The sequence below is a fragment of the Pseudomyrmex gracilis genome, unplaced genomic scaffold, assembly GCF_002006095.1.
Source record: "Pseudomyrmex gracilis isolate BER0280 unplaced genomic scaffold, ASM200609v1 scaffold_159, whole genome shotgun sequence".
In the NCBI taxonomy this organism is placed as follows: Eukaryota; Metazoa; Arthropoda; class Insecta; order Hymenoptera; family Formicidae; genus Pseudomyrmex; species Pseudomyrmex gracilis.
Window position 1 is genome coordinate 306,895 of NW_018020743.1, and position 23,438 is coordinate 330,332.

The 23,438-nt window shown below is 38.6% G+C and overlaps 1 protein-coding gene across 2 annotated transcripts; it reads right to left on the reverse strand.

Moving 5' to 3' along the window:
• Positions 1 to 338: 338 nt before the first annotated feature.
• On the reverse strand, positions 339 to 22,508 carry LOC109857414 (alpha,alpha-trehalose-phosphate synthase [UDP-forming]). 2 transcript variants are annotated; one of them, XM_020433693.1, is made up of 11 exons: positions 22,330 to 22,508; positions 17,105 to 17,210; positions 11,436 to 11,592; positions 6,918 to 7,082; positions 6,566 to 6,794; positions 6,126 to 6,442; positions 5,661 to 6,034; positions 5,296 to 5,487; positions 4,295 to 4,622; positions 3,816 to 4,109; positions 339 to 3,707 (listed from the first exon to the last, which is right to left on the reverse strand). In XM_020433693.1, the coding sequence occupies exons 2-11, from the start codon at positions 17,179 to 17,181 to the stop codon at positions 3,459 to 3,461; spliced, it is 2,382 nt and encodes a 793-aa protein (XP_020289282.1). In that variant the 5' UTR covers positions 17,182 to 17,210; positions 22,330 to 22,508; the 3' UTR covers positions 339 to 3,458. The 2 variants fall into 2 exon arrangements, with proteins under 2 accessions (XP_020289282.1, XP_020289281.1); XM_020433692.1 differs by lacking the exon at positions 22,330 to 22,508 and having other exon boundaries at positions 17,105 to 17,851.
• Between the last annotated feature and the right edge of the window lie 930 nt (positions 22,509 to 23,438).

The window sequence follows — 23,438 nt, forward strand, 5'->3', positions numbered from 1 at the left end:
CGAGCAAAATTGTGAACATTTTTTTAATTTTCTGCGTAAAATCGCATACGCTTTAAATTCTTGATATTCCGCTGAAAAAATATCACAAAGGAGAAAAGAAAAGAAGTAACGAGTAACTTACAAACGACCGTTTATTTCACACCGTGATTTTCGCAATGTTGGTGTTTTTACACACAGTGGGACGCAAACCAGGATTTAGTTCGTTTTTACTCGCATCATCGTGCACACGCACGCGCGCGCGAATAATTTTTTATACGCACACCCACATTTATACGAGGTTAAAAATAAGTACTCATATAAAACGTAAAGTAGCTCGTGTTTTTCGTTTTTATTTCTCCTTTTATTTTGTTTTTTTTTTTTTTTGTCAAGAGGAAGGGGAGATTTTGCTTTAAGGGCACATGGTGGAACTTTTGTTGCGCGCGTTTACGCGTATATTTACACATATATATCTCATTATACATACACACACACACATGCTTTTAGTTTGGTTTTTTATTTGTTTGTTGTGTACTTTCAACATATGCGCGGGTGTGCGGCAGACAGTGTGTGAGCTCCAGCCATAAATTTTTCATACGTTTTTTGCTTTATTCTTGCCAATTGTGCTCTCAACGTCAAGCTGCTTCTCGTTTTTAATTTGTTTGTTTGTTTGTTTTTGTTTTTCATTGTTCGTCCGATCGCTCATTTATTGTGACGAACTTATCGTTACAATTGACTAATAAGTACAGAGGTACGAAAGTACACACATACGAGATTGTTGAGAGAATCCGTGCTCGCGATACGCGCTAAACATCCGCAAGATATCGAATCGTTAAAAACTTAATCGCTAAATCCCTCTTCATCGTCGTGTTACGCAACACTGACTTTTTTAATTTCTTTTTTTTTTGTTTTTTTTTAGTATTAATGTACACTGTGATTAAACAATATATTTCTCAATATTTTTATATATTATGATAAATAAACTTAAATAATTCGTAATCGCATTCGAGTGTTGAAACTTGGCAAAGTTGGCTTCGTCTCTCGGAAAGAATACCTCGTCATTGTTTTGATGGAAGCGTTTCACGATGAACGCATTCGTATAACAAAACGCCTGGTATAAACGCTCATTGGATTAAGGAAGTAGCAACAAAAGGCATATATATATATATAAAAAAAAGAAGGCCAGAAAATTAATTGGAGAGAACGCTTGTGGAAACACGTTACACTTTGAAAACAAATTCAAAAGAATAACATTCGTTTGCAAAACCCCATACTAAGTGGAAGTAAAATGACGTTAATTAAAATTAAGTTGACAATTTGTGCGTGTTCCCTCTCTCTAGTGATTTTTTTTTTTTTGTATAACAAACGTAATGCGCTGTTACACAAGTTTTAAATAAATAACATTATTCATACGCAACTTCATCATACACTACGTATTCCAAACTAAGTTTCGCTCTAAGTCTCGCTTATACATTTGTTAACGTATAAATGCAACCCGCTACACCATATACATTCAGAGAGATTTTTTTGTCGTAAAAAAAAAAATCCATACGTCTTGTGAAAAACATTTCGTCTTATCTCAATGCTTGATGCAACTTAGCTTGATGATTTGTTTGGTTCTTTGGTGCACTTGCGAAAGAAGTTTTCTCTCATTCATCAACAAGTTCAAATGACAAGAAACGGATAAACGGATGCCGCCAGTTTACACCAGTTTGCGGTCGGTATTATCCGGGCGCGACATGTGAAGGAGACGCGCGCAACACGACACATAAATTTTCAAACGTTTACACAGAAGACGTAAATCCTAACACACAGAGAGAGTTTCATATTTATTCGCTAATCATCGTACACAACCCAGGAGAAACGAACTATATATATTAGCAATTCTATATATATATGTGTATATATTAGCAAACTCCGGTATAATTTCTCCGTTCGCCTCCGTTTTTGTTTATCGCACGTCTTACATACTTACAAAAAGTGTAAATTCTAAATGTACATTGTTTGGATTTCGCCTCTTCTTTTTTGCACAGCAACGATTATTCTGTTATTGGTTTTTTTCGTGTGCTTGCTAGATACGTACGTAAATATAGAGCGTGTGTTTTTGCGTTTTTCTATATAAATGTGTAATTTTTATTATACGTTCTTATCGCTAAGTCGAAAACGCGTGTTTCTCTAATTTATTTCGCGGCACAAATTAGATAGATTGGCACCACTTTCTGGTAACTTAATAGTCGCAAGACCTATGTAATAACTGAGAGATAATAAACTTTATTAACATTGAAAAGACTCTGTGTATTTCTAATCCTACTCATGAGGAAACGATTTTTTTCGCGAGATTATTTTTATTGGTTATTAATTTTTCGAGAGAGGTGACGACTCGAAAAGTTGTACGGAATATTTTTCAAAAGAACTTAGATAAAAATCTAACGAACAGAAGATTTAAGATCCTCGGTGACAATTGATAAGTTTTAAATTGTTAAAAGAGAAGGAAAAAAAAATAAACTTTCTCTCGTAGAAAAAGTATTCGTTTTTAGAAAGTTTGTGGGACAATCTGACATTCTCATTTTTTTTTTTTTTTTACTCTCATATCATTAAACTATATTCGTGTTATAAAAAATCATTAACGAGGTAAAGCACACAGCTAACGAGTATAACACGCACAATTTACTGTTTTTTTTTTTTTTTTTTTTTTGTCCCAATATATACCACGATCGAATCTCTAAAAAGACTAGGAATCTATTTCCTCGGAGAGGATGTATACACTTTTTTTTTTTTTTTTTTTGTAGTTTCAGTTATATCTCGTACGATTGAATGATTGATTTCCGTATAAATACATCGAAAAAATAGAAATATATATATAATATGTATGTACATTCTTATGTATTGCAGACCGAAAGAAGAAGCTCTAGTTAATAAACATCGAGCACGGTATACTTCGTACGAATTCGACGGTGTTAAATATCGCCTAAAACACGGCATCGAAAATTTTTATATTTATTGACGTTAAAAGACGTAGTAAAAGTTTCTGTCGGAAAAACACGATTGGTTTTATCCGTATGTACATCTTAGATCCGTTTTTTTTTTTTTTTTTTTGTAACTCTGTGTGTGTGTTTTGATGCAATATCGTTAGAATTTTACTTGAGATTTTCCGATTATACTTTACGTTNACNNANAAAAAAAAAAAAAAAAAAAAACTATTACGTTTTCTCGTTTTCGGCATTCTGATCGCGATGATCTTTTTCAGCGGCTATATGCAAAGTTACAAGTTTAGACGCTAGGTCTCGTTTAACTTGGTTTTGGTTCTATACACATATATGCATACATATATAATACATATTTATGTATACATATTTGTATATACATATACTACGTATACACATATTATAACATTATGACAAGTATATATCGCGTCGGGTATATATATAATATATATATATATATATTAGTTGATATGCTAACGAAGAACATTTGAGCATCACCTAGGACTCGAGGGCTGTCTTTGGCGGGGTGTAAGACATCTCCATTGTGATTCCGCCGCTGCTGCGTCTAAATCGCGAAGGAATCCCGGGGATGTCGATGCTGTTGCGCGGCTTGCGTCTACTGAGATGTCTCTCAACCCATTTCAACATCGTTAGAACCGAGTCGGTGCTGGGCAGACGTCTCTCGGCGGAAGTGCGAATTATATGCGACGACGCAACACGGAAGGTAGCAGCCATACCTTTCAAAGCCTGTGTACGAACAGATTTCGAAATTTCACGTAAATAAAGAATCGTCCGACTGTAATTCGAAAAAAAAAAGAGAAATCTATTCTCAAACGAAAAGAAATCGATTCGTACTTTCATCGCATCCTCATCCGTAACATCGTCACCGGCGTAAATAATCCTGATGCGTTCGCTCCAGTCCAAACCGAATGCCGTGCGCAAGATATAGATGGAAGCGCGGCCTTTGTTCCATTCGACCGGCGGTTTAGCCTCAATTGCGCAGTGTGCGGCGCAAGCTTTAAATCCCGCTTTCTCGATGAGTTTTTTAGCTTGATCCACCATTTTAGGACGGATCTCCATCGGAGTTTCACGATAATGGAAAGTCAGAAGCGCGCCTTTGTTCTCCACCCAAGCACCGTCTTTGCAAAGCTTCATCAAACAGAGAATCGTCAACGAAACAGTTCGTTAAAAAAATATATACAATCAAATAAATTAGTACAAATTAGTAAATTAGTATTCATTCAAATAAATTAGTAATTAAATATATTTTTAACAATTTCGCGAAAAATTTACTCTATATAGGGTGTATTAAAAACAAACGTATATACATATACCTGTTCTTGAAGAGTCTGCATTAAGTTAGCCACTTGGTCTTCCAATTCAGCGGGCATCGGATGAACGAATTTGCTCCCGTCCGGATGTAGAATCTCCAATCCGTGATTGCCGGCGTACGTGATACCTTCTATTCCGACCATCGATTTCACGTTGTTCACATTTCTGCCGGATATAATCGCGATATAGACGTCCGACATGTTGGACAATCTCTGCAAAACATTCTTGGTTTCCAACGGCAGAATCGCAAGATCGGGATGCGTGGCGATGGGCGCCAATGTGCCGTCGTAATCCAACAGGAGAGCTAACTTATGATTATCACCGATGTACCTAGGGGACATGTGGTTGTCACTGGATCGTTATCCTGCTTTTGTCATGAGTCAAGGTAACAATCGCTCGCGCGGGCCCGCCGTATCACGAAGAAGCATATTTTTTCTTCATCCGTCACTTATGTAACACATCCAATTTGCAGATTGCACAGGACAGGATGTCGGGATCGATATATATCACATTCAAAATGCATTATTAAATGCTCGGTGTGCATCACCGCCATCGGTGACGACGTGTAAAGCACATAACCCGTCGATCATACCTTTTTTTTATTTATTATCATTATTATATGTGTCGCCACGCTGCGACGTACCCAAACTCATGCTTAGATTATAAATATTATTTAAAAGCGCATAGCTCTCTGTATCTTTATATAAAATTTTCTTTAGCAAATCAATCATTAGTACAGAATTGCTAAAATTTTTTCTTTAAAAATGTTCTTAAAAAACTTCTTCTATATATCATTAAATTTATATAAAACTTGTGTGTATAAATATTTTTCTGAAAAAACAATACTGCAAGCAGAGATATAGTCTAAGAGAATTAGTTGAAAATTATTATAAATTACTTTAATACTTGTTATGTTTCTGCCTTAATGGATAAATTGTCCCGTTCATGCGCATGCGCTGGTCGGGCCCAGTCATGCACATCTTTTAACACATCTGATACCTACTTGCTCAAATAATCGTCGAAATCGTCCATGGTCACGGGCTGCATCGTGGTAGCACCCACAGAATCGTGTTCCTCGAGCGATCCCATTACTTGAAGGAAAGATTTCATCCAGTAGTTGACGTCGTATATTCTCTCGCGTCTACGTAAGTGATTCATTCTTAACGTGCGTTCATCTTCCGGCATCGTGAGAGCTCTGTTAAAAACAACGACGTAAAAACGTTTAATAAAAAAAGAAAATGAAAAAAGAAAACCAACAAAAAAGCAAAACAAAGAAATAAACGGTACGTTAACTGCGCAGATATAATTATTCATCGCGACTAAACTGTGTTTTATATGTATGTTGGAAAAAAAAAAAAGTTTACATACCTGTGAATCACTTCCGCGGCCTCGTCAATCTCATAAGGATTGCAAATCAGCGCCTCGTGCATCATTTCACCTGCCCCGGCGAACGGCGATACTATCAGCACTCCCGGTGGCGTGTTGATCTGACACGCAACGAATTCCTTAGCGACCAAATTCATGCCATCTCTGAGCGGCGTGACGAGAGCAACGGCGGCGTCTCTGTAAAACGCGGCCAGCTCGTCCTGACTCACACAACCGTAGATGTAACGAATCGGCGACCAGTTTGGTGTTGTGAAGCGGCCGTTTATGCAGCCGATCAGCTGATCCATTTCAAGCTTCAAATCCTGATACTCGCGAACGTCGGTGCGTGAGGGCACTGCGATTTGCAACATCGTCACCTGCGACACGAAACGGTATATGTGATCGTTCGACGATTCGCGATTAAATTTCAAGATACGCGTATTCGCGCGCAACGCAATAATTAAATACCTGTTCGCGATGTTCGGGATGTTTTTCAAGTAGCATCTCAAAGGCTTTCAGTCTGTGCACGAGACCCTTCGTGTAATCGAGCCGATCAACGCCGAGGATGATTTTCTGATTCGACTGCATTACCTTGGTCGCGGTCTCCGCCAAGGAAACAAACCTATCGAACGGAATGCCGATCGGCAGCGGTCTTACCCGCACCGTTCGGCCGCCGTGCTCGACCAACAGATTCTTTCTGTCCACTCTACAACCGAGACTTCTCTGGCAACAATCAACGAAGTTCAGACAATAATCTTGAATGTGAAAACCCACCATGTCGCAGCCTGAAAATTATATATATACGCGCACACGCGCAAGAAGTTACGTCGTGGTTGAAAAAATTTGAAGTGAAAAAAAAAATTGAGATAATAAATTCTCAAAATACACAACTGAGATTACATACTCACCGAGCATACCCTGTAGAATTTCGTCAGCCCAAGGGAAGAGTCGGAAGATGTCCCATGGCGGGAAGGGTATGTGAAGGAAGAAACCTAATTTGAGTCTGAGATTCTTCTCGTCGGCCGCTTGTCTGATCCAATTCGCGGCCAACATCAGATGGTAATCGTGAACCCACACCAAGGGCGTGCCATTCAGTTGATTTTCTTGTTCCTTGTGAATTTGCTCCAAGGCGCCCACCTGCAGATTCGTTGTCGAAATAATGTTAAAACGTTATATATATATATATATATAACTTCTATATTTTTTGGTGCCGAAACCAAGTCAACAAAATAGACACAGCGCATAGAATGATCGTCGTACCGTCTTCGCGGCGAATTGTTCATTGACCGCTGAGTACGCGCGCCAATGTTCGGCGATGAAGGTCGCTCGATCCGGCATCGAATGGAAAAGAGGCCAAAACGTTCCATTGCAGCATCCGTTGTAATACGAGTCGAAGATGTTGGGTTCAACATGCACCGCGACAACCTGAAAAACAAAGACACAAAAGGAGAAAATAATCATTTGCGTTAATTAATTAATTTTCGAATTTTTTCTTTACGATTGTTTGTGTGTTTTATCGCAATATCGTTATCGCCATTTCGAAGATCGAATTCTACGCGAACGCATGTGCAATCGCGACGTCAGATATTTATTATCATTGTATAACATTTTGGCAAACGTGCCAAACGGGTTATTTTTAACCGTTTCGCATACAAAATTAATAATGTTTTACGGCTATTCTTAACGTTATTGCGACACACATATTATTGTGTTAATACACATCGAGAAATAATACTCTCAAAATTGCTTGTTGTGTATTGCCTTCGTTAAAAAATTCCTCGATTACCGCGCGCGTCGAAATCAAATCGGTATCTGCGAAACTAAAGAAGTTGTTGTACAGTGCGTAGTACTCGATTATTGACGGTTGTTCTGACACTTCTTTAGAACTAGACACGGCGATTGATCACGTTGTCCGACAAAAGTCGAGACACTCAAGGACGTTTTTTTTTTTTTTTTTTTTTCGATTTTTCTAGCAAAGTGTTACGCGGCAAAACAGTACAGTTGCGGTACGTTTAAACGCAATAAAATTGTAATTCCGAAACGTTCGAAGAGAAAAAAAAAGCGCAGAAAGATGCCAAGAAACGACGCAAAAATGAAACGAGGAGAGCAACAAGTACGCGTGTTGTCCTCAAATCGGAAGTGCACAAAGTCCGTTCCCGGCAGGCACGTTCTTAATGAAGACGTCGTATCATCGTCGGGGGAGGGTAATTCGATTCTTCTCTCTCTCATCTCTTTATCTCATGACTTCGTCCCATGACACTGCCTCCTTTATTTCCGATCGCGAGCGCGAAAACAGAGGCCGCGCCCGAGAAAAAGAGAGAGAGAGAGAGAGAGAGAGGTTGCCCTGACGCAAGCAAGGAGCAATCGGGCTTGACGAACGATAAGACGGTTGTTTATAATTCTACGATAGACATAACCAATCGCGCCGCGCGTCATATAATGTGTTGTTTCTCTTTCGTCGGCAGATATCGACATCGCTTTTACGGGCGCGTTAATTAAGAGAGGTCAGGGAAAGCGATACGGCGATCTTCTTTTTTCCCTCCCGTTGTGTTGTATACACACATATATATATATATATATATATTGTATACGAGCGCGCATTCCAACCCGGATAAGAATCGCGTTGCGCGCATTGTTATCATCGTTAACATTTGTATTCGAGAAGTCGTGGTGTTGCTTAACGCCACGCACTCGCGATAAAACATATCGAGTTACCGACAGTTTGGATTTTTTAGTTTTGTTTTGTTTTTTTTTTTTAATCGAAGAAGAAACGACGACCTCGATATTTTAACTCACTACACGCGCGAGTTGCAACACACAATCGGGATTACATTAAAAAAAAAAAAAACGGTCTCGAAATGATCGAAGTGTAAAATTCATCGGGGAATGATGAATTTAATCGAGCGATATCATGTGTGTGCAATAATATTCTCTCTCTTTCTATATTTAAATTTTTGCAGAACATTTTTAAGCGGATCGTCTTGTAACGACGGAGAGAGACTTTCGATCGTTACATCCGTTAATTGCGTAAGAGAAGTTTCGAGAGCTAATCAGATAACGTGTGGGGGGAATTGCAAAACCCACAGACAAAAAATAATTTCGAATCAAATACATAAATCACATCGTGCGATATATATACATTTTACACGACGTGTAAAAATATTGTTGCGCCACTATATTTTCGCTAAAATCTCTCATTGAAAAAATCGCGAGAGAAAGAGAGAGAGAGAGAGACGAAAACATTTTAATTGCCGCTCCTTATCACGCGCAAAGTATATTTCATGCGATATACGATAAAACGACGACTTTTCCTCGTGGCTTTCTTTTTCGTGGTTTCTTTGTTTCTTCTTATATATATTATCGTATCTTGTTATGTAAACATATCATTGAACGTTCCGCGATAGAAACAGAGAAAGAGGCCACCGAGAGTGTATGAACAGAAGCAGAAACGTAACAAGAAAACTCGGAATTCAACGATAATGGATTCGTTTCAGCTGTATTGCTGATATATTGATAAAACAAAACAAAACAAAACAAAACAAAAAATTGACACGTACGAGTTTTTTTCTCAGCAATATTCAAACGAGCAATGTTCGTACTTAATCTGTTTAAATTTATTTCAAAGTACGATCGATGTAAAAAGTATGCGAAAAAAATTAATATTCTCCAACGCTTTTCTTAAACAAAGAGAATAAAACATCTTTTCCGTCGTTGATCTTTTATCATCTTCAAAATACGCGTTTGTTATGTTGTTGCGAGATTTACATACTACGTCGCGCGCATCTACATTTCTGCGCGCAACGATAATTGTCGTTAATGTTTACGCGCAAGTCTGTTTACTGTGTCTGGCAGATTTTTTTTTAATTTTTGATATTAATGTTTTTTTTTTTAAGTGCGAGACTTTTGTTTATTTTTATCATAAACTTTGTTGAATTGTAAAAAGTGGTACTATCGTTACGTATTTGTTAAAAAAAATATTAACAAAAACGTCGCGCTAGTTTCACAGACGTGTTGTTTACGTCGGTCGCCACGCATCCTAACGCCGCGCGCTTCTTTTTTTTTTTAATCGCCCTTGTTACTTAACCGTTGCGGCGTTTTGCTCTCGGACATTTGTGTTATCGGCGATCTTGAAAGACTCTTGCCACACAATCCATGTGATCTCAACGCGACGACCACGTGGGTAAATACACGTCCGGGCGTTTAATCGCAAACCGGTATCGTCGTCTACAAAGCTACTCGCAACTTTGTACGGCAGAAATCACCGTCTATGGCAGATTAGACGTAATAAACGCTCGCAATGCGTCGCGCAGTGATAACCTTTCCGATTGACCCCGCGACACGAATATCGCGACACCGGATCCATTGCCAATAGTCGTTTGTTTTTTTTTTTTTGTTAATCCTTTCTTCCCGAGAATCCGCATTAATTATTCGACGATCGATTACGAAATTTGTTTTTCTTTGTTGCGCAATTTCTTTTTTTTTCGTGGAAAAACAATAAAAAATTATCAATAAAATATTATCGAAAGAGATTTAAAGTGGCACAAATATGTTAAGATAATAAAATATTTTACATGTGTGTGTGCGACTACGTATTTTAAATTTTTAATCGCGTACAAGCTGTGCGTAAACACGCACTCGTCAATAAAGCACGATCGTTGCTTTTCTCTCGCCGAGAAGGTGCAAAACCGTAAACAAATAAACCGTCCGACTGTGTAAAAAGAAACTTTTTTTCCGTATCGGGAGAAAAGTTAACAAGTGCATTTTTTTCTCAACCGAATATATATATATATTATTATATATATATATATTATTATATATATATATATTCGGTTGAATATATATATTATATATATAATAATATATTATCTTATCTTATATATATAATAATATATATATATATATATAATTATATATATATATTCGGTTGAGAAAAAAAATGCACTTGTTAACTTTTCTCCCGATACGGAAAAAAAATTTCTTTTTCGGTTTAATATTATATATATATATATATATTCCGTCAATATCGCTCCCGAGACCTCTTAGAGACTGTCAATTGAATTAAGTTCTGACTCATACAGATAAAAGCGAGGAAAAATACATCGAATTCTTATCACGCATTCATCGGCATTTTCGACGACATGATGAAATATTACAGGTGACCATTGAAGGGAGGACGACTATCTTTCCTCGTTGTAACGCGCTTAGTTACGAAAAACGAGACCGTCTCTCTCGTCAATGTCAAGGTTGATGGTACACGTCGCGCACAATCGCCGAATGGAAATGATAAGACGTCGTGTCTTACCTGACGCGGTCCACTCGAGAGAGAGAATTACATAGAAATGCGTTTTAGGATTAAACAATAAAAATATCTCGAACAATAGCCCTTGAAAACAAAACTCGGCAAGGGTCGAGAGAAACAAATCGCATGACTCGAGAGGAGGTAGAACGTCATCTCCGTTGCGGTCGTTTGCTCATCGTAATGCAACGTTGAGCAATCGCATATTAACAGCGACGTTTTGTTCATAACACAGCGGCAATGTTTTCCTCTCGATGATTGTTTTAAGAATTAAAGAATCAATTTTTCTTTTTTTTTTTCTTCTGTAAAAGTTTATCTTCGACAATAAGAGACAATACGCTTTAATTTCTTACGATAGTTTACGTAAATGCTAGACGAAATTATGTAAGAGTGTGTTTGAGACAAGACAAAGTATCGATTTTTATTAGCGTCGCGTCGCGTCATTGTTACGGAACATTAATAACGACAGGCGTGTTGTTTACCTTTCGAGAGAGCAAACCGGCCGTGGGTGTGCGATCGTTCGGATCGGATTCGGGAATCGGTTCGTTCGGATTTTCCATGTGCATGCCCGGCCATCCAACCCAGACTCCATTGCCGCTTATGACAACCGGTGCCACCGCAGTCACCAAACCACCGGCGCTGGAAAAAAAAAAAGATAACATTAGCAACAGGATAAAAAAGAACTTAACGCACACGAGTGTCTCCGAAGCTCAGACGATGATTCCACAGCTACCTCCGACATTCTTCGAACGTCTACTGTTTATTTTTGTTCCTTAATAGATGACAATTCTAATTTCAATCTGTAAAAAACTTGCAGACTGATAATTAGTAATTAATTAGTAATTAATTAGTAATTAGTAATTATCAGTCTGCAAGTTTTTTACAGATCGAAATTAGAATTTTCATCTATCAATTGTCATCTATTGTTAATTACATCTTACTTCTCTCTCTCTCTCTCTCTCTCTCTCTCTCTCTCTCTCTCTCTCTCTCTTACGAATACGTCATAATGTAATTGATCATAATCGCGAGATTCCGCTCGCCTTGTTACGGGACGTTTAACATTTATCCACGTCCTTCACGAAGAGTTCTAATTATATCTCAGATATCTCTCGCTTAATTCGATCGCGCTAATCGAGCGGCGGACAGTAGATTGACAATAATAATAGCATTAAGTATAAGTTCTCGAATGTAATTCCGTTCAACGTTTGTTTACCTTCTTACGTTTCATCTTTGTCGACTTATAAGACGTGTGTATATATAGAGACAGTAAATATAAATATAGAAAAAAAAGAACAGCCAAAAAAAAACACAGACTGTTCACGGAAAAAAAAGTTTTGCTATTATATGGTTAGCAAAAAAAATGGTTGACTCTACGAAATATTTTGTTTCATCAACAAAATGTTTTGTTGGCGAAACAAAAATTTTAGTAAACTTAACAAATGTTTTTTTGCTGGCCATATAATAACTAATTTCTTGCTATTCTAGCAAATCTTTTTTTTCCGTGTTGTTCCAATTAACACACACAAAAAAAAAACAAACAAACAAATAACGAAACATACGTGTTTAACTAGAGAATTGAAGTTGTGTCATGTGTGGCTCTCGACTGTGGAGTAACACATTTTGTACAACCGAAAAATGCGTTGTATGATTGTTTTCAAACATCTCCGCTGAAATCATCGGAGTTGCAAAACAATTCGTCACAAAGTGCGAATATTTGTTTCACAATGGAAAACAAATGTCGAAAAAGTCGAGAAGACGATACGCGCTCTCGAAAGTTGTTTTTGCGGTACCTCGAATCACGAGACAAATTTTTTTTACACGTGCAAAATATTCAAACTAACGACTAACGATTTTTTTTTTTTTTTTTATCAAATTTATCGCCGATCGGAAAGCGAAATTATTGCTGCGTCGCGAGATATTCGCGCGCGCGCGCGCGCGACTATTGTAATTAATTAATTATTTAACAGGCGTGCACACGAGCGCGCGACATTGAGTATAACGACCAATTTGTTTTACGTAATGCACAAGCCGCTTCATCATCGGTTGTGTACGTCTTTCTTTGTCTCTCTCTCTCTCTCTCTCTTCGCGGAATCAACCGGGAGATTTCTTAAAAGCACGTGCATCGAGTGCGCGTAAATGCGTGACAGCTCCGTGACCTTCCGGAAATCACTCCGATTTTTTTGTTTTTCTTTTTTTTTTATCGCGCGCGTCTGATACAAATTTCGTGACAACACGATCGCTCTTTCTTGCCCGAGTTAAGTCTTGGTTATCGAGACACACACACACACACAAACGATCGGTTCTAATTTTTTTGCGCGCAAAAAGAAAAATTAGCGCAACGTGATCTCAAATTGATCAAAGAACTCGCGAATTAAAGACTGCGAGAAAGCTGCGGGGAAAGAGAGATGAGACGTTAGACGTTACGTGCACACGCCGGTAACATACTTTGTGATTACACACGCGTTTGAATTTTCACTTGCGCGTTGGAAAATATAACGCTGGAGATATAATTTCATATCGCGAAAAAGTATTTCATTCGCGTACCGATATTCGAAGTATCTGCCAACAAAAGTCTTTCCGCATTAATGAAAACGCATAAATGTTTACATGTGCGCGCAACATGACGTTCTTATCGCGCGCGATCGATAATTTTTTCATTTCGTAAGTAATCATGGTCGTGCTATAATTATACCACGACGTCTTACGGCACTTCTGTGACGTTAAGAAAATTATCATCGAAATACACATGTACGTGAGATAATAAAAATCTATTATTTTACAAAAATGTTGCAGCCGTTCAAGAAAAGGGTAGCAGCAACGATCGGTTCAACAATTTTTCAGGGCAAAGAGTTCGAATTCACTCTTAAGATATGTTTCCCGGGTCGATCCCTTTCAACAACGAATTTTTCATCAGGTCTCAAATAATTAATTCGAGTGAGAATTTTTCTCTCAAACGGTTCCAACGACTCGGTTCTTAACAAAAAGTCCAACAGTACGAACGATCGAGCGCAACATCAGCATTGTTTATATTTCAGCCGATCGTTTCTTCCGATAACTTCGCGCCGATCTCGTTTACAATTGAATTACGTAACAACATTGCGCGATAAAGCCGAGAAAAAAAAGATAACGGAATACACACACGTTTTTATGTAACACATACGGATGCAACGTTCGCGCGTAAAAAAAAAAAAAAGAAAAACAAGATCGCCGCGCGATGCAAAGATCGGTAACGCGACGTGTTCTCCCATGTTGAATTTAACCCGCCGCTTCTCGGAGTTTATTGTCGGCGCAATCGGAAGTTTAAAACGTTCGCGCGCGGTGTTTTTCCACGACTTGCGGTGCAAATTCGCGCGCGCGGTGCGAATTCACGAGACACACTCGCGCGCGAGCGAGTATATATGTTCGAGACGCTTCTCGAGACTCGCGACTTCGCACTTGCGCGCGGAATACAATCGGTAAGACACGCGATAGACACGTGGGACGATTGTTGCACAAGTGTTACCCGCGTGTTTCTTTCATCAACGCTTTGTGAGAGACAAAAGTTCTCTCGATAATCGCACTTGTCGGACGGCTTTTGCGAGCGATGCACGTGCGTCGTTGTGTCGCGCGCACGTTGTCTCTTTCTGTGCCAAGAACGTCTCGTTGTAAAAAAAAGTTTCGTAAGAATCAATCGCGCTCGAGCGTGATTTATATATATATGTTTGTTATAAGCAACGTTCTAGAAATAACATCGAGAGAAATTCACACAATCGCGCGCTTAATTAATTATAATTCGCCGCGAGCGGAGAGACGCGCAATCGCAATGTTGCTTCTTTAAAATGTACGGGTGCGTCGCGATTAACACGAGAGCGAATTACACCGAAAATACGAATTGTACGGTTTTTCGAAGAAAAGAGATAAAACTTCAAGAGTTATACGATTTGCACAAAGAACCCCCTTACCCCAATTCAATATTATCGGTCGCGATTTGATCTGTTGCATAAGTTTCTGATGTCAACGAACGTTCGTTAAATGATTTGCGTTAATTAATCTGGTTCGCGAGCACAGATCGAGAAATAAATTCGTCGGAGAGATAAATCTCCGTCTCCGTCTCCGTCTCTCTCCGCAAACAAAGTTTATGTGACATTTTGTAATGCAATATCACCCATCGTATTTTACCGAGCGCGATTAGATTACATTTTTTTTTTAAAACAAACAGTACAATATTTCGAATACGCGATTGAGAAAGTTGTTTCTCTCGCTCGCCGCGAGTCGATATACGAAATAACATCGCGCGCGTTTTTAATATTTTTTACTTGCACACATTGACACTCAGTCAATTATTGAATTTTTTTGTTCATGTATCATTAAATCGTACACCGAAAACATTACATTCTTGTAAGTAGAAGATTTTATACTTAAAAAATCTTCTTCAAGATTTTAGATGATATTCTTCTGAAATTAAGAATATATTCTTTATTTAAGAATATATTCTTAATTTAAGAATATAGTCTTTTTCGAAAGTGAGATATATGTATGTTTTTCTATAGAAACTTTTTATATTCTAATCAGTATATATTCTTATCAATATTACTATTTAGAGGATTTTCCTCTTAAAATAAGAAACTCTTCTTGGCGCCTATTTTAGTATAAAATATACTTAAAGTAAGTGGGATATCCTCAAAATAAGAATACAATTTTTTCGGTGTATCAATCACTTAAAAAAAACAAAACAAAAAACATAAAAACACGGAATTATCCGTATCTAGAATTTTCTCGAAATTAATTTGACTCTTACATTAAACATCTCAACGAACATCTTCATCGATAAACATAGAATTTTGTACTGAGATCAGATTTAGATCACATTAACTTAATTCAAGCGGCAAATCATCGGTCTGAATTTTAATTAGGAATATTTCAATTAAACTTTGTTATTTACATTTCGTCTTTGCCGATGTTACGTCACCGGATGTTACCAAATGCATGCGTACGCGCGCACACAAACGCACTTGCTTTTGTTTATTTTCCGCGCAATCGCGACGCGTCTTTTGTCGAAATAGTTGCTACTTTTTTGTTGATACGCGATTCTTCTTTTCGCCGCTGTTCTTTTTTTTTTTTCCAAAATAATATTCGCACCATCGAGACAGCAAGCAAAAGCGACAAGCGGAGAATACAATATAGTAAACAATAACAATTAACTTCAATAATCTCTTATGATCTTCGACCCCTGTATTCGGAGATAAATGCAATATCGTTGATGTGAGAAAAACAAGACTTTTCGATCGCAAAAAAAAAAAAAAAAAACACGCAATATACACTTTATGACGTTATCGTTTTTTATTTTCCAAAAGCATCCTACAGTATTAAACGCGGCGAGCTACGTTTGTCACGATATCGCATTTATTGAAAAAAACGCGGCTCTGTGGAGATAACGGAGTCGCACAAGTGATGTAACCTCACAGACGACATGTAATCACAACCCAGCTCCGTCGCGTTTCGTTATCTCGAAACATTCGCCAAAAAATATATATAAATGAAAAATACAATACAACGTGTGTGCGAATGATCAAATGTGTTCTAATTCTAATTCTTTTCCGACATTACGCGCAACAAACGACGTTGAACAAAAATAATTGAAACACATTCGACCGAAAAAGAGAACGTGATTAATTAACGTGCGAACAAAACGAGGCGAGCGATGCATTTTGAATCGCAACGAGGTAAATGGCACCAAAAGCTACCAAACGAAAAACACCGTTTCTTAACGCGTGTTTTTGTAGTCGAACGAATAATTGTGCGTTGGCACTGATTTTGTTATAAATTTACATGGCAAATACGTTAATAAATAATGCGGCGCGTTAATATACGCGCGCGTTGTGTGAAGTTTAAACATTTGAACATTTGACAAAAATAAACACAGCTCTTAAAAAAAAAAAAAAAGAAAACCAACCCAACAATATGTAAAATCGATCAATTACGAGATAAAAAAAGAAATATTGCATATTTACGTTTGAAAATTTCGATTATCCGCAAAAAAAAACTCAGTGCGGACGATCAAGTATCTTTTTTCTCTCTTTCTCCTTATTCTCGTAATTTTATTTCTGCGCTACTTTCTTTTGTTTTTGTTTTTTTTTTTGTTTTAACAAAACAAAACGATTTTCACACTCACCTGGCTTTGCGCTCCAGCTGACCGGTCGTCTCGTTCCTCTTCAGCACAAACGGCAACCTGTTGCTCACAACGATCATGCTCCCGTTGGAGGTGAAGCTGCCCGGTTCTACGGACATGTTGATATAATACTGCAGTGAGTTAACAAGCTCATCCGAAAGTGATGAGTTCATAGGTGATAATTTGTCTTATTGCTGTCTGAACACCGGCGGGAGAGAACGTCGCCCGCAAGAACGTCGTGCGTCACGTGCGATCAGAGAAAGACGTGGAGACGCGAAAGATGCGACTCTTTTATGCTCTCGCTCTCTCTCTCTCTCTCGTGTGTGTTTGTTCTTTCTCTCTCTTCTTTTTCCTCTAATAATAAAAGATCGCGTATATACGCTTGAATCTGTCACGATAAAACCTCGTGCGCGGCTTTTCTCAGCTCCAGGCTTCTTCTTAGGCGCGATCTACTGTTGATTCTGGCTAAGATCCATGATTTCACCCTTGAGAGAGCGCGATAACTGTGCGGTTTATCAGATCTTCCCGAGAAAAACAAGAGAGAGAGAGAGAAAGAAAAAGAAAAAGAAAGAAAGCTCAGGAAAACCCAATGAGCAGATGGAGTTAAGGGGCAAGTGCGTCGGCGGTGTGGCGTTATGTAGGTCCTTGTGCGGGTTGGTGTGGTACGTCGCGTTGCGTAGTCGAGACGACACTGAGGTAACGCCGTCGCGCTTTATCCTTCTTAGTCGGCGCGACCATTTGGTCCAAAGTGCGGTCCCTGTAACCGTATCAATGACGGGGGCCGCGACCTTTCCGGGCCGCTATCCGCGCGCGCGCGCGCGCGCGCGACCTCTCCCTCTCGATTGCCGCCACCTCCGTCATCATTGAACAACGGAGAAATCGCTGATCGTTGCCGCCATCCGGGTGTATGTCACGTAAACACACAAGGGGCTCCCTCCCTGCTCCGCGTACGCGCGCGATATCGCGGGGCTTTTTCGACCCCCGCTCCACCCTCGATTAAAGCCGCGACAACGAGATAGATATATATATATTACGATCGGCGAAAAAAAACGCGCGGCAGACGGACACGAATCCTAAATAACCGACGAACGCGAATATCTGTGTCAGGTAAAAAAACCGGCCGAAACACCGCACCTCCTCTTGACGCACGAGTACTGATCGCGGATTACTACTATCGACTACGCGATCGGCGAAGCGGCTTCCTTCGCGCGTTCTCCTCCCTATCCACCTTTGCGCGAACAGCCGACCGACCGACCTTCTTTCACGCGCGACATCTGGCACACGTTTTCGGCAGATCATCGATGACGATAATAATTCGCAAAGACGCGGGCAGGTTGTCGCAGACAAAATCCGTAACAAAAGCAATGTAACCACAATAGGATGCGGGAGGTCAAAGCCTAAATGCTAATGTTTCGAAGCATCATATTCTATGGCACAAGCGATAGATCATATCCACCGGTTTTGTGTATAAGACTTATATTTATAAATAACAAGTAGAAACAGCGAAATCTCTCTCTAACATTCAGAAAGATACACACATGTATCGATGCAGATTGGAACAGGCAATAGCGATAAAATTGTTCGACGAGTATTCTGGAATTCTGTGTGTCTATCGCTTATCGATATAGCTATTTTCTCGCATTGTGCACAAAGAGCTTATCTTTGTTTCTCGTTAAACATAAAAAAACAAAGATAGAACGTTGCTTCGAAACATTTGCAGTTGAGACACCGCGCCCGTAGTAACGAATTTAAAAATTTGAGAATATTATAAATTTTTTTCTAATGACAATTACATTCTCATTTTTGTCGAGAGAAAAACGCAAATGTGTTTGCGAAAAAATTAATGCGATTGTAATTTCAATTGTAGATTAACGGCGACGCGTTAAGAGAATAATCGGAGCCGATTAGCGGAAGATCATAATTGGTATATTTCTTGCGACAACCTCGGGGGGAAAGAAGATTTACGGTGAGTCATTAACCGCCCGATGCCAAGCGCGTCTGGCCGAAAGCAGTTGCGACTGCAAATACATTAAAAAAAAAAAAAAAAAAAAAGAATGGAATAAAAAAAAAAAAAAACAAAACGTTATCATCACGTTGCGAACGCGTGTCATCGGGCGTCATCGCGGGTTTACGACATTCGTTCTCGCACACGGCGAAGCGAAGAGGAAAATTGGCACGCGTCTCGCACGCGGTACGCGCGTTTTCGCTTTGCACACCCGGAAGTGCAATATGTATTTTTTTTTTACATCTCGGACAGTTTGATGATGTGTGACGTGAGAGATAACGGGAAAGACAAAAGGAAAGAGCGAGAGCTTCGTGTGTGTGCGTGTGCGTGTGTGTGTGTGTACAATGAGATATCGAAATGTTATCACTTCGTTTTTGCCAAGTATCGCAATAATAAGAGAAAACCGACGTACGTACACATCGCTTGCGGATGTGTATATCGGAGAACAACGTGTATAGTTATGAATTTTGAATGAGATATTGATACACAAATTATTAACGCTAACTAACTCTCTGCTTTGTCACTTGTGCGATTTTTATGTCAACAATTGATTTTTGTAAAGAGAACGTCGGTTTGTTAAATAATTTGATTCATATATCCTTAGAGAAACGAAAAATAACTCCGTTTGTTGGATTTTCTATCCGCGCACGGATAAGTTCCTACGTTTCGCTTCTCTCGAAGTTGCTCGTACGTCGGGTTGCCTATCAACAAGCGAATCTGAAAATATACTCCGGTCGCGAGTTGTGCGTAAATGTTCAAATCGCTTTTTGACGCGTTACACTAACTATTTGCGTATATAATCCAATGTCTCGTGTGTCCTTTTGATAAAAAAAAAAAAAAAAAGCAAGATTGTACATCGAAGTGATCACAGAATTAAATTTGTCAAACTTTGTCACACTTAGCTTGTCTAAAGAAAATTGAATTTATTTATTAGTGTTAAAGAAAGAAAAAAATGAGACTAAAGATAGAAGAACTTGAAATAAATTTCTTCTTCACTTTTACGCATTTTAAGATAATACTAAACGTAATATACGTCTCTCCTTTTCTGTCTCTCTCTCTCTCTCTCTCTCTCTCTCTCTCTCTTTCTGTATATTTCCATCGATTTTTGTGATTGTTATCAATTGAAATCATAAAGATAAGCATTATAAACATACAACTGGATGGATATATCGTACTCGAAAAGATTTAATTACTATGTAAAAATCGTATCTTCCGTTAAGATCAAAAGCATAGAGAATCATAAATAAATATCACATCTAATAAAATATCTAATAACACACACCTGATAAAATGTCTAATAAATATCACATCTAATATAAAATATCCAATGACACATCTGATAAAATGTCTAATAAAAATTAAGTAACAGAGCGGTATGTATCGCGGCGGATTAAGAGGAGATTTGAATCGGGATTTATCAATGGATTTCTGCGTAATTTTCTATTTTCGACCGCTTAAGCGCTTTTGAGACTTGCATGTACACTCTAATCTCTCGTATCGTTATATATTTGTTGTTTATGCTTTCTCGTTTTTTACAGTTTTGTATCAAGGATTATATATGTCACGTTAACGATTGCTGATCTCTAATAACCAGTCGTTGGTGTGTGTGTGTGTGTGGCCAGCCGAACAAAGATCAGAATAAGTTTTCTGATCTACCGCAAAAAGCGTCCCGCGATAAAATTAACATAATTTTTCGAATATGTACAAGATATTATCAATGTTTACGAATGAATGTTGTTTGCGAGGCCGTGTATTAAAATACGCGTGCATAACCTAACCTAATCTAATCTGTGTATACGTACGCTCAACTACGCGTATATTTTTAAATCTGAAAGTTTATTATACAAACAAATTCGAATATACATACATGCATATAGTAATATTTGTTGTGTCTTAAGAAAAGTGACTTTGCAAATTGTGAAATAATAGAATTGTTTTTTTTTTTTTTTTTAACTTCGATTTTCGGAAAATGTTCGCGCTACGCCACTGAGCGAGCGCTTTTTTTTTTTATCGTACGAGATCAAAATTGCGCGAATCAAAATATCACGTTTGACAGAACCACTTATTGGTTTCCGCTAAAGGTGGACATTCCATTTTAGTGCCAGTTAAATCCAGATCGCTTTCGCAATCGCGATCTAAAACAGCCCGCGACGGGCGCGGAGAGACAGTCGAACGTTCGCGTACATTCGGCGAACTTCGGCACGATCAATGTCACGTGAAAACGAGCGCGAAAATTGAAAGAGATAAAACGGTTCCGCGATAAAAGCGATGTGATTTTTTGCAATTTACACGATAACTCCGATAAATGCTCCAATAAATAAATTATCCGCCGCCTGATAAACAAATTTAAAAGGCAGTCATAATTTTTTCGACATAATGCAACCGCAAGACCGACTGCACGTGATTACGGAAACATGTTCTACTGTTCTCTCCGTACACCCGTTTGCAATGTTTATCTTTTTTCTCGAGAATACAGCACGAATTTGTTTTCACTTTCAACGCGAAAACGGGTACAACATCAAAGAGCTTGAAATTGATTATTACAAAAAACGCAAAACGTGCGCGTTGTTCGAAAAAAACACACGAGACAATTGGACGAGATATTGCAAACAATCTTTCGCCGTTTCGTTTTTCTAACAAAGTTGTCTTTGTTCAAAAACGTACAAAATTCGCAGATCAACAGTCGACTCGCAACAAATGTGAGCATTTGTTTCGTATTCTTCCAAATTTTCTTCAAAATCTCGCGTTTAGCGCCGACGCGTTATGTAATGTTTTTTTTTTTTTTTTCAATCTGAAGTTTTCGCAGTCGCGAAAAGAGCCAAACGATTTGAAACGGCACGCGACATAATCACGTAATCACGGCGAGTTCAATTTTTTCCGCGAGGCGGATACGTGAGAAGATAGACCTCACCGTCCGAGAACGTTATATTTCGCTACATACTCTGTGTGCTTCAAAGTTTTCTACTCGCCGTGTGTCAGTTTCGAATTAACTCGCGACTACCGAAAACAAAGTCGTCGAGTCTTTCGAGTCTCGTCGACTTTATTCGAAAACATTGTCAGCACATTCGAAGTGTCACTTTCGTTCGGTGACAAAACGTAAATGACGAGATTTACAACTTTGTCAGAAAACGCGATCGAGCCACTTGACGGTGACCGACAACGGCCAACGAACGTCGTCGTGTGGAAGAACCGAAACAACAATTCGATCTGAAAAAATACCTACCTCGCACAATTAAACAATTCCTGCCCTCTTCGCCCGTTCGGTGAATATGTACCTCGGTTTATATAACGCTTGTGTCGAAGTCAATGTACTTCCCGTACGAGTGACAAAACTCCGGAGTGTCAATCGAAGCGCGAGTCTTTACTTGCGTGCGTCTACGGTGTCTACCGGCAAATGACGACTATGGCGACGATGAGCGGCGCCGGTCTAGTACCTTCACATTATTCGACGAAGGTGACACCACCAACTGGAATCTTCGTCTCTTTCGCGAAGTTTCGAAACGAGCGAAGGTAGCCACCGAACAATCGATCGCTCCCCCGTGGTGTCACACCTGCGAGCGGAGAAATTCACTAGATTTTTTATATCGTTCCGAAGTCCCTCGGCGATGTTTTGTTTCTTCCCGCGAGTTGAAAAGAAACGCGAGGATAAACACGCGCGCGAGAGATATGTGAAAAAAAAAAAAAACGTAAACAACAAGATTTTTAATTAATATACCTCGAACGTTCTCGAAGGTACACAACGCGTCAATGAATCGCGGAATAGACGCGTGGATCGAGGGGGGCAAGCGGGGCGGTTGCTCGTGGCGCCAACGAGCGCCGTGCGAACTAACTAGTAGCAATCGGTTGTCCACAACTACGTCGTGTCGATAATGTAACCGCTCTTCTTTCCTATTTTCTTCTCAAAAAGTATTGGTCATTTAATTAATATTTAACGTTGACAAATAACATGTGTATATGTATATATGTGTTTAATAGATGAATCTATTAATGTCTCCGGTATATGGAAGGAACGTATATTGTAAAAGTCTCGTTTAAAAAACTATATGTATATTTAATATTAATATTTATATGTAGCCACTAAAAATAAATATAATTCTATTATATTATTATTTTATTCTATTATATCTATATATTATTGTGTATACAATTAAATATGTGTAAAAATCGAAACATTAAAAAATGAATAAATCAAACCGTATATAAATAAGATGAAAAAGATATAACAAATAAATATATTATAACAAATAGATATATGCCAACTGTAGAACGCATTCAGAGAAACACTCACGGACACAAAAATCATACAGAAGAAATTAATTATATATATATATA